Raw genomic sequence first — 11,162 nt, 5'->3', positions numbered from 1 at the left:
TTTGAAGACCTGGGGCTTCCGTGTTCAGCGGCTGGGCTGCCAAGGTCGGTGGTCTCTGCCCTCCACGTGTGTCTCCTACACGTTCTGTTTGCGCCAAGAGCGTGAGCCCCCTCCCTGAACCTCCAGCTCCACATCCAGCCTGGACGGGGAGCCAGGAGACTGCTGGAGGAAGGGGCAGGGGAGAGCCAAAGCGCGGTAAAAAGTCTTTTATTGTATCAGTCGGGCCCCTCCCAGGAACGGCTGAGCAGAGCCCATCCGTCTCCCCCTCTCCCCTACTCCGACTTCTCTTTGTCCTGCTTCTGCTCCTCCTCCAGCATCAGGGTTCGCTCTCGCTCCTTCACCAGCTGGACACCACAGTAGGTGACAAACAGGACAGCCAGCGTGGTCTGGGGGAACCCTGTGTGGGGAAGAGGTCATGCGCGCCTGGAAGCAGCTCCCCTTTCCCCCAGTGACTCTTCTCTCTCCCCGCTTGACTGTGCCGCCCTGCTGAGTCCCTGGGGAATTGCGGTGGGGTGGGGACATTTCAGGAGGTCACAGTCCTTGAGGTCGATACCTGGCATATTCCGTATCCCCCCTCCCTCACCTGTGAGTAGCAGGCGCTTGGCGACCAGCTCTGTGAACTCAAAGCTGTTCAGGCTTACAAGGTTGTACATGATGATGGCCCAGAAGTTCATGGCCCCAAAGATGGCTCGGACCCTGCGGGACATCTGCTCCGACAGAGAGGCCTGCTGGGTCCAGGACAACATAGGCAGTGAGGTAAGAGGCCCAGGGGAAAGAGGACGTGGCGGGTCAGAGGCCTTGCCTAGGTGGCCACCTGGGTCCTGGGGATATGCCTGTGTCCCTGAGAGTCCCCGGTCAGCTCTCCCTCATTGTTAAAAGATGGGAAACTGAACTCTGGAGAGAGGGCAGGGCCTGAACAACACAGCCAGGCCTGGGTGCCCCCCAACCCTGCAGGAGGGAAGGGAGGGCCAGGTACCCACAGAGGGGGCCATTGCCCCGACGACCCGGAGGGGGGTGGTAGTGAGAAAGTTCTGGCCTGGCAGCCAAGTGTGGCTGGAAGACTCCAGAGAGCAGTAGTGCCACCCCCTCCAGTGCCCCAGACAACCCAGCCCCAGACCTTCCTTGCTCACCTCAATTCGTGCCAGGGGCCCCCACTCTGCCAGCTTCTGTACCCAGAGCTCAAAGTTGAGGCCAAAGCAGTTAAGGCATGACCACAAGTAGACAGTATCACAAGGTCCGAGCCACAGAGTGGTGACGGCAAACGTGGCCACAGTGGCCACCAGCTCTGGGATCACCTCAGAGTGCTCCCCACCAACGTGGTCATACACGTACCTGCAGGCAAGGCGGGAAAAGGGGCCGCTGGGAGTGTGGGAAAAGGCAGGTGGGAGACGGGCAAGGGATACACAACGGGGGCAGCTTCCTCAACGCTATCATCCTGGGCACATTCAACACCCTGGGCCTCAGGTGGCTGCCTCTCCTCTACCCAACTTCAAAATGTGGAGGGCTCAGCCTTGAACTTCCTGTCTTCTCTAGCTACCTTCATTTCTCCAAGCGATCTCATTCAGACTCTGAATACTGTCTCTATGCTGACAAGCCCCAAATCTGTCTCTCTAGTCTCTCTCCTGACTCATATATCCAGCTGTTACCAGACATCTCACATGAAGGACCAACTCCCCCATCCCTGCCCAAACCTACTTCATTCCCATCTCAGCTAACGATACCACCATCCATTCAGTTGCTGGCCAGAAGCCTTGGTACCATCTTGGATTCTCAGTTCCCCTCTCCACTCACATCCAGACCAGCAAATGCTATACGGGCTCCACTCGGTCCTGAGCACTGCTTATCACCTCCACTAACACCACCCTAGTCCAGGGGATCATCTCCTGTCACACAGATCATTGCAAGAGCCTCTTAAGTCATCTCCCTGCTTCTGCCTCTGCCCCCTACTGTCCGTTGTCCACACAGCAGCTAGAGGCATCTTTTAACAGTGTAACCCAGCTCACCTCACTTCCACAATCGCACCCTCCCGCGATAGCTCCTCATAACAGTTAGAATAAACTCAACCACCTTCCTGTGGCTAGAAGATCCCACGTCATCTGGTTTCTGCCTCCCACCCTGACCTATCACCCACCACTCTCCCCTTCATTCACTATGCTGTCCCCTTACTGGTCTTTCTGATACTCAGACACACACAGCTGGCTCCTGTCTCAAGACCTTTGCACCTGTTGTTCCCTCTGCCTGGAATTCTCTTCTCCAAATTTCGTTATCACTCAAGTCTCAGTTCATCTCACAGAGGCCTACCCGAACCCCAACTAAAGAAGCTTCTACCCCATTACACTCTTTTATTTTCTTCATAACACTTACCACTCTCTAAAATTATCTTTTTTTTTTAACCTGTTTATGGTCTGTTTCTCTCCACTAGGCTGTAAGTTCCATGAGTTCACAGCCTTTGTCATGTTCACTGCTGTATCCCCAGTGCCTAGAACAGTGCCTGGCACGTAGTAGATACTCAATAAATATCTGTTAAATAAATTCAGTAGAAGACCCATTGCATAACCAGCCTCTCTGTTCCTTGACCTCCTCGTTTCACCAATGGTTTCTTTTCCACCCCACCTCAGTCACCCACTCCCATGGCCACACCCCAACTTTTGCACCACTTGTTTGATTCCTTCCTAATTCCCATCCTTCACCCTGCCCCCCCCACCTGACCTGACTCCCTAGCTCCACTTCTTCAATCTCATTGACCTCCCCCCCACCTTCCTCATCTTGTGACCCACTCCTATTTTTACCACCCTTCTTAACTGTATTCAATGAGTCATCATTACATATAACCTAAAAACCCTGCTCCCTCACTTCTTCCTTCTCACCCATCTGGGAAAGCCCAATCACCCACTTTCTCCTCACCTGCACCCAGGAAGCGAAGCCCTGATGGGAAAAACCCCACACCTTCACATATTAGAATCCATAAACCCACTACCCCCAACCCCACTTGAGCTGTCAGTGCCACGGTTTCTCTGGCCAGCATCTTCTCTCAGGCTCTGCCATGGCTACTCCACCTCACCTTTCCTGCACGCGTGAATGGGTGTGGTGATCTAGGCAGGAGGAGAGAGGCAGCATCTGTGTGCCTCCCTCCACCCCCCAACCCTGCATCTCTCAGCTGATGACCCTGCCTCCTACTTCATGGAGAAAACCGAAGCTTTCAGGAGGAATCCCTCACCTTTCCACACTCACCTGCCATTCTTCTGCATCCACACTGGCCTTTCTTCCTCCTCCGTGGCCGAAGCCAGAGCTCTGCCTGGTTCCATCGCCTCCTCCCCTTCTCAGGGAGCTCACTCCATCAATCACCCCTCTATCCTGCGCTGCCAACTTCCTCCTTTCTATTGAATAATTCCCCTCGGCACCCAAGCATGTCCCATTATTTCCCGTCTTTAAAACACCCACTTCTCCCTTCGGCCACTTCTGTGTGTCCCCCTTCAGTACCAGGCTTCTTCCAGGAGCTGTCCACACGGGAACTACCCTGCGGTTCCTCTGTCCTCCACGTCCCCAGCCCCGACTCCTCCCCGCCCCTGCCTCTCCGGGGAAAGGCTGAGAACCTCCATGCCACCCACGCTCACGCTCAGTCTCTGGCTTCCTTGACACCAGCAGCATCTGACCCAGTTGCCCCTACCATGCCAGGATGGTCTTCCCTTAGCTTCCAGGGTGTCCCACGGTCCTGCCTTTTCTCCTGCTCCTCTGACCGCTCCTTTCAGGCCCTTCTGCCGGCTCCTTCAACCAGAGTCCTTCCGGGCACACGACTTCCTGGGAGTCATCGCCCTCTCCTTCCTGATGCCCTCAATCCACGGCCAGGTGCTGTCCAGGCTGCCTGCTGTGTGTCTCCACTCCATTTCTCTCACCTCCAGGGGCCCCACCCAAGTCCAAACCTCTGTCTTTCACTTCGACCTCTGCCATGACCTCCTCCCTCTGTCCCTGCTTCCTCTGGCCCAGAGGTGATCTTTGAAGACGTGGACCCACCTGGCCACGGCCCTGCTCAGCCACCTGGGGGATGGCTGTGACATCCCACCCCACCCCAACTCACCTGCAAAGCCAGTCGTTGATGCCACGGTCAAAGTGCCTGTGGGAGGAGAGCATACGGGTGGGAATCAGCCAGGAGATGAGCTCCGGGGCTTGGGGCAAGAGGCGAAGGGGAGGTGGGGATCCCGGAGGCGAGTCCCTGGACCTCGCACTCACGTCTCGGAGAAGACGTAGAGCGCTGTGATGCACTTGGGAGGCCGGGGCGGGTCCAAGTGGTCGAGGCGCGCCACGGTGTTGACGACGCCGAAGAGGACGGCCGCCTTCACCCAGTCGTACACCAGGTTTGAGTAGGCTAGGCCAGCTGGGGACAAGGGGTCGTCACGGCCCGGGGGGCATCACACCGACCTTCCCCCGCCCCCGTCCCCCATCCCACCCCGGGTCTTCCCAAATCCAGGGGAGGCGCGGAGCCCTGCCCTCCCCTACGGACACTCTCTCCCCAGCTCGGGGTGGGGGTGGGGGTGTCCTTGCGGCCCGGCCGCCCCCACGGAGGCCCCGCCCCCACGTCCTGGGGGGAGGGGCTGGCCCCAGGGAGACCCTATCCGGCTGGGGAAATCAGCCCCAGGCCCCGGCGAGGTGGGCGGCCTCTGTCTGGTACCGCTGCCCGGCGTCACGGGGCAAACCTACCTCCAAGTCCCACGCGTTTCAAAGGCTAAATCCCCGCTCCCCCACCCTGCGATAGGTGCTGTCCCCCGGGGCGCCAGCTTCCCCAGCTGTGACTCCGCCGCCATTGGGGCGCAGAGGGTCCGTCCTTCTGAAGTGGCGGCCCCGACCCCATCCCTGTTCTGGGCCCGGCGCGCACCCACCGAGGGCGCTGTCTGGGAGGCGGCTGGCGAACTTGAGGTCATTGGGGATGGTGAGGATGTAGAAGAAGTGGAAGAAGATGTCCACGGCCACGATGGCTACCACGCTGAGGCCCGCCTGGGCCCGGATGCGCCACAGCTCGCCCTCTCGCCGCACCGGCTCCACCTGGCTCACCTGAGGGACGGCTAGGGTCTGAGTGGGGGAGGTAAGCCCTGCGCGAGGAGCCCTGTCTGAGCGGTGAGTCACGAGCTAGCTGTCTGGGGATGCGAGGGTGAGGGGAGACGCGGCTTCATCCTGGCAACGCTGAGAGTGGAGACACGGGCCCCTCTGGGGTCTGAGGGGCGTTCACTTCCGCCCGGGGGGGGGCGCAGTCCTGTCTTGGGAGCCCACAGGGTGTCCCCTCACCTGAGCGTGGAAGCGATCAAAGGTCATAATGGGCCCGAAGAAGAAGAAGGGCAGGTAGAAATTGTACTTGAGCAGGTCAGCTAGGGAGTAGCGGCGGTCAGGGTGGGCACAGCTCTCCAGCGCAAAGCTGGTACAACGCAGCACCGTGAAACCACTGCCCCCGTGAAACAGCACCTCTTGAAGATCAAAAGTCCCTGTTACAAACCCGCTCTGGATGGGAGAGAACAGGCCGCCAGCTCACCAGGGGGCCCCTTGTCTCCGGGAAGCCCACCCAGCCTCCTGCAGGGGCCCAGCCTGGTCCTGCTGTCACCCTCTCTGCCAGCGCCCGTCAATACTGGCCACCGAGGGCCAATTTCATAAGTGCTGGGGCAGAGCAGGGAAGGAGCTGGACGTGTCTCTGCTGCGGTGGAGGCGACCGCCTTGTGGGCAGGGCATGCTCCGTGGTCAGAGGCTTGAAGACGGGTGGGAAAGTGAAGGAAATGCTTGGGGAGACTTAGGAGGCAAACGTTTTGGATGGGGTGAGAGGTCTGGGGTCCTATCCCTGCACCCTCCACCCCTGCCCCGCCCCAGCACACACCTGCCAGGAGATGAGGGGGTCCAGCTTGAAAGAGGCGAGGCTGGCCAGGCCGAGGCCGAGACAGAGCCAGGGCTGGTGCAAAAGTGAGACAACATAGAGGCCCACGCAGTGGCCAAGCAGCAGCAGCAGGTACCACGGGCCCATCGTGCCCACCACCGCCAGGGCCCCGTACACAGCGTACATCCAGGAGCGGAGCTGCGGACAGGGAGGAGGCTTCGTCTACCTCTCCATGTGAACGGAGGTGGGAGCCCAATGGCTTCCCCGCAACCCTGTGGCTGAGGGGGAGGGGGAGGCAGGGGGGGCTCAGGTCCAGCTCACCTGGGGGGCAACCATAGTGCAGAGTTTCGCAAACAGCACGTGTCCGGAGAGAGCGAGGAAGATGGCGTTGCGGAAGGAGGTGAACCACATCACCCACTCGAAGTCAGCCACGTCCTGGGGCAGGCCCAGGCAGGTTAAGGTGGGGCGGGGGCAGAGTGGGCTGGCGCTTGGGCTGCTCAGAGTCTCAACCCCTTCCCTGCCCCCAGAGTCTTCTTGTGCATTAGAGGAGAGCAACGGCTGAGGTCCCTGCCTTCCCCTCTGAGGGAAGTACCAGGAAGGTAGGTAGAGAGGAATGAGGGGCACCACGTGGGCTGCCCTGCTGCTCCGAGCTCCCCCTCTGTCCAGCACATTGCCTGACATTCCACCATTACTGCGTTGTTCCTGGGGAGGATGGTGCTGGAGGCCCTGCGGAAGCCCGTCTCGGTTTGTTTCCTAAATGAGCAGGGTCTGAGGCAGGCTTGATCTGGCCCCAGGAGGACAGAGGAGGGGCCAGTGGAGAAACTGAAGATGCTGAAAATTCAAGCCAGAGACCTTCCCCATTGCCAGCCCTCTGTTATGTGGGACCATTGGGAACAGGGGAGAGCAGGGAAGGGTTTGGGACAGGAGAGATGGGCCAGGGATCAGAGACCCCGGTCAGGGACCCTGCGCTGTGGGGGACCTACCATCTTCCGGCCAATGTACTCCCAGCCAGGTCGCACAGACTCCCGGAAGGCTTTCCTGTGGGCCCCACCTGAGAACAGAGTCTGGTCTCAGGGCGCTTCACGCCCACACCTGCCTCTACAGCAAGGCTGATGCCACCCTCGGGGGACGGGAGAGGGTCTGGGTCTCTCTCCGCCTCTGCTTCTCTCTGGGTCTCACTGTGTGTGTGGGGCCAGGTCTCTGTATCCCTGAGTGTCTGAGACACCCTCTCTCTCTTTCTCTGGCTCTGCCCAGGTCTCTGTCAGTGCTTCCGCATTTGAGTCTCCCTGTGGCTGCATCTGACTCGACCCCCTGGCCCCAAGGCCTAGGGACTGCCCTTGAGGCTGGAGCTCTAAGTTTCTGGCCTTGCTGGGTGGAGCCCTGAGACCCCCAGCGGAAGAACGGTCCCACCCCTCTGTCCCGGGCCCAGCTGTTACCTTGTGAAGCCTCAAAGAGGCCCCGGCCAGCATAGCCTAGGGCCCCGCTCAGCACCAGGGAGTACAGGCCCAGCTCTGCCGCGGGCAAGGCTGTCTTGATGCCCATAGCCTGGATGGGGCTGAGGGAGACAGATTGGGTGAGGGCACCGCTGCCCCCCGGCCCTGCCTAGCCCAGTTCATGGTCCCCACTGAGGTGAAGCGGTCCCCATTCTGAAGAGAGACAGCCCCTTGGGCATCTCATGCCATCATTCTCCCCGCGCATCTCCCGCTCCTCCCAGGCCCCCTGCCATTTGGTGCCCCCTCCTAGCCGCTACTCTCGGCCCCTCCCCCTTCCCGCTGAAGGCTCTTGAAAGCATTGTCTTCGCTCAGCCGGCCTTCTACACCTTCATTCACTCCTCCATACCTTTCAGGTGGACCGGTCCCCACCCTCTGCTCAAACTGCTCCTCCAAGGTCTCAGATGACTTTCTTGTGGAGAAACTCCCTCTGCATCACCTCAGTCATAGTTCTGGCCCCTAGGGTTCCCACTCCCCTCAGTAAGTCTCTCTCAACTCCTGACAAATCCACCCCTCCTCCGGGCCCCTTTCTCTGATTCCATACCCTCCTGAGCTGCCTTTACTTCCTGTGACCTCCCCACGGGAGGAGGGAGGTCTAGCCTATAGCTTCTCATTGACCCCCAACACGCCAACCAGCCCCTGAGCCCCAGCCTGCCACATCCCTGGTTCCTGCCTGTGTCCGTGGCCACACCTGCCCACTCTCTCAGTGCTCTGTGTATCCAGGCCCGGGATGCCGGCTGGAGGCTGTGCTATTTGAGGAAGAGCCCTGGGGTAGTGGGTGTGGGGCTAGGCTGGGCCAGGCAGACACCGGGGAGTGTGCTGGCCGCTGCCCAAGGTGCTGACCAGCATTGGGCTTGGGGTGAGCCTGGCCACTCCCTCCTGCCAGGGCCTAGCTCATCCCCAGGAGTCCTCCTGGGTCATCCCTGGGACCTAAGCTAGCACCTGTGCCCTCTCTATCCTGCTCCGGCCTGACCCGTGGCCATCCTTTCAGGCTGGGCTGAGCAAGGTGGCTGGCATGGCCCTCTCTCCCGCCCCAGATCCTCTATATCTCCCTCACCAATTCCGAAACCGGCTCTCCTGGGCCGCCACAGTCGGCATTCTCCCCATTACACAGATGGAGGGCTCATGGACCAGAAAGGGGCAGGGACCTGTCAAGGTCACACAGCGGACCAGGGACAGGATTGAGTGTTCTCAGTGAGCCCCCCTGCAGTCTCTGATCGGAGAAGACCGTCCGCTGCCCCTGCCCCTACCAGCGGCCCGCCGGACCTGACTTCTACACCGCCGGCCTGAGGGCTGACGCACCTCCCCACGGGGCGGGTGGGGGTAGGGAGGCCCTGAGGATCGGGTTAAGGGAGCAGAAGCTTGAAACCGGAGCACGGTGAAGAGCCTGCGAAATAGCTTTGTCAGCTGCCTCCCACTCTCCACTTTCCAATTTTAGCTCCCCGTGGCCGGTGCCGGGTGTCCCCTGTGAGGCCTCTGTGAGCAAGGCCAGGGCTGGCCCCCAGCCTGGGACCTCTCCTGATAGACCCCAGACCTGGGCCAGCCTGTGGACAGAGGAGTGCCCCCTGCCCACTGACCTGCCCGCCTGAGGTATACCTGGAGTAAAGCCCACTTTGGGGCCTGAGGTTTGCGATGAGGGGCCTGGGGTGGGCTCTACAGGTCTCAAGGACCCCGTAGTGGCTACATCCCTGGCTGGCACTGACCTTGAGGAAGCTGTGAGGGACCCTGGCACACTGCCCACCTCGGGGCTCTGGGGTCCTGCGTCCGACCGTGCGACCGTCCGACCAGCTGGGCTCTGGGGCCCCGGTGCGGTGTGTCCAGCTCTGGGGTCCCCACACCCTCGAGGCTGTGAACGGTGAGTGGTGACAGCAGGAGGGGTGGGGGAGGAGGAGGGCAGGGAGGAGGTGGCCTTTCTGGAGCGGAGCTGCGTGAAGTGGAGCAGAGCTGAGTGCTGCAGAGCTGCTGGCCACAGGGAGCTGCAGGGAGGATTGGGGAGGGGCAGAAGGGGTGGCCATTGGCACAGGCTCAGACAGGGACACCTGGACCTCACTTCGACCTCCCTCCCCTGGTCCGTACAGCCTGTGTCTCCTTCTCACTGCTGGCCAGGACTCTCCTCTTCCAGGAAGCCTTCCAGGTGGCCCCCGCTGGCCTCTCTAGGCTTGTGAGCTACGCCCCCACCATGCAGACACACGCTCATACCACGCACACACTTTCACGTGCAGCTCCATGAATTCCAGCGCACACCTTTACGTGTGAATTCCCAACGGCTGTCCCATGGCACACCCACCTAGCCCCCTGCCCTGGTCCATTTCATCATGCAGAGAATCCTGGCTGGCCAGGCATCAGTGCCTGGGGGTGGACTGACTTGCCTAGTGGAATTGTAACTGGCAAGAGACATGTGGGCCCCATACCCCAGCCCTGTCCCATAGGGAGCTGACCAGGTGGAGGGGAGCTAGCAGGGTCACTTGAGTGGGTCCTTGGAGTGGCTGACATCCTCTCCACGGCAGGGTGGAGGCAGACAGCACTGTTCCTAAGCAACCAAGACCCCTCTGGGGGAGGGGAGTGGGGGGAAGGGGCAGCTGAGGCCTCAGCGCAGCCTGCCTGATGCAGAGGGGTATCCTGAAGGCCGCCCCACCGTGGCCTCAGAGCCCAGCTGGTTGGACGGATGCGTGGTTGGATGCAGGACCTCAGAGCTCCATGGTGGGCAGTGTGCCAGGGTCCCTCACAACCTCCCCAAGGCCAGTGCCACCCAGGGACCCAGCTACTCTGGGGTCCTTTGGGATGAGGATCTCAGAGTCCCTGAGGGCCTGTTTATGCATGTGCATGGGGGACAGGGTCTGGAGGGTAGAAGGAGCTGTGTGACTATAATGAGTCATAAGACAGGTCCTGGAGCCCGTGCCGACCCTCTGAGCCCAGTCACAGGCTCAGCGGAGACTAGAGGAGGAAGAAGTGTTCTCCTACCCCGACCCTCAGCAGGGGCACTTCCAGGGCCTGAGCAAGGCCTGGGAGGGAGAGTGCCCTCCCTTCCCACAATCCCCGGAGGCGCCGAGCTTCCTCTCAGCACACACTCCCCACAGGGTGACACGGAGGCCTGCACGGCGGGTCCCTGACTCTGAGAAGCATGAACGGTGATTACTGCACTGGAGGGGCTGCGGGCGGGCTGCAGTCATGGATCGTGGGTGCCAGAGGAGGCCAGCGTCGGGGAGGGGCTGTGCCTGAGCCAGACTGTGGGCGTTAAGGAGGGCTTCCTGGAGGAGGTGGGGCACCCGAGTAGAGTCCTGAGGTAGAGTCAGTGGTTGTTAGAGGAGAAATAAGTTAATCACAGTTCTGAGGCTGTACCTGGATTAACTCTTTTTAATGTCACCACGACCTCTAGGGAAGTGGTTGTTACCATTTTCCCCAGTTGGTAGAAGGGGAAACTGACGAACAGGAGGTTAGATTAAGTCACTGGCTCAGCCGCAGCAGCTTCTGGAGCTGATTGCCCTGCAGGGGCAAGGACCCAGCTCACCCACACCTGGTGCTGGCTGAGAGCAGCCTGAGCCGGCCATGCAGCTGGTGCCCTCGTGAGGCTCCCAGAGAATGGCTCTGGGAGGCAGACGGGGTGGTCTGGCTTCACCGTTAGGAGCACAGGTACAGCCAGCTGACTTGAGCCTGAGCTCCGCCTTGCTGGCAACCCACTTCTCCGAGCCTCAGATACTCATCTGTAAATGGGCACACTGCCGGCCCTGACCTCACTGGGCTCCTGGGGGGATTCGATGGCTCACTCCGTGGCCAGGGCCTGGCTCACTGAACTGCTCATAAAGAGAGGCTGTTAGAGAGGC

The 11,162-nt window shown here is 60.5% G+C and overlaps 1 protein-coding gene across 1 annotated transcript; it reads right to left on the bottom strand.

Moving 5' to 3' along the window:
• Positions 1–70: 70 nt before the first annotated feature.
• On the bottom strand, positions 71–9,738 carry HHATL (hedgehog acyltransferase like). The gene is made up of 12 exons (XM_027088258.1): positions 9,045–9,738; positions 7,288–7,406; positions 6,835–6,902; positions 6,173–6,286; positions 5,855–6,049; positions 5,278–5,487; positions 4,875–5,046; positions 4,228–4,372; positions 4,076–4,111; positions 1,131–1,332; positions 584–725; positions 71–397 (listed from the first exon to the last, which is right to left on the bottom strand). The coding sequence occupies exons 2-12, from the start codon at positions 7,391–7,393 to the stop codon at positions 273–275; spliced, it is 1,515 nt and encodes a 504-aa protein (XP_026944059.1). The 5' UTR covers positions 7,394–7,406; positions 9,045–9,738; the 3' UTR covers positions 71–272.
• Between the last annotated feature and the right edge of the window lie 1,424 nt (positions 9,739–11,162).

The sequence above is a fragment of the Aethalodelphis obliquidens genome, unplaced genomic scaffold, assembly GCF_003676395.1.
Source record: "Aethalodelphis obliquidens isolate GAN/ISIS:26980383/991018 unplaced genomic scaffold, ASM367639v1 scaffold62, whole genome shotgun sequence".
Classification (NCBI taxonomy): domain Eukaryota; kingdom Metazoa; phylum Chordata; class Mammalia; order Artiodactyla; family Delphinidae; genus Aethalodelphis; species Aethalodelphis obliquidens.
The sequence above is the reverse complement of the archived record's forward strand: the minus strand, read 5'-3'. Positions and strand labels throughout refer to the sequence as shown.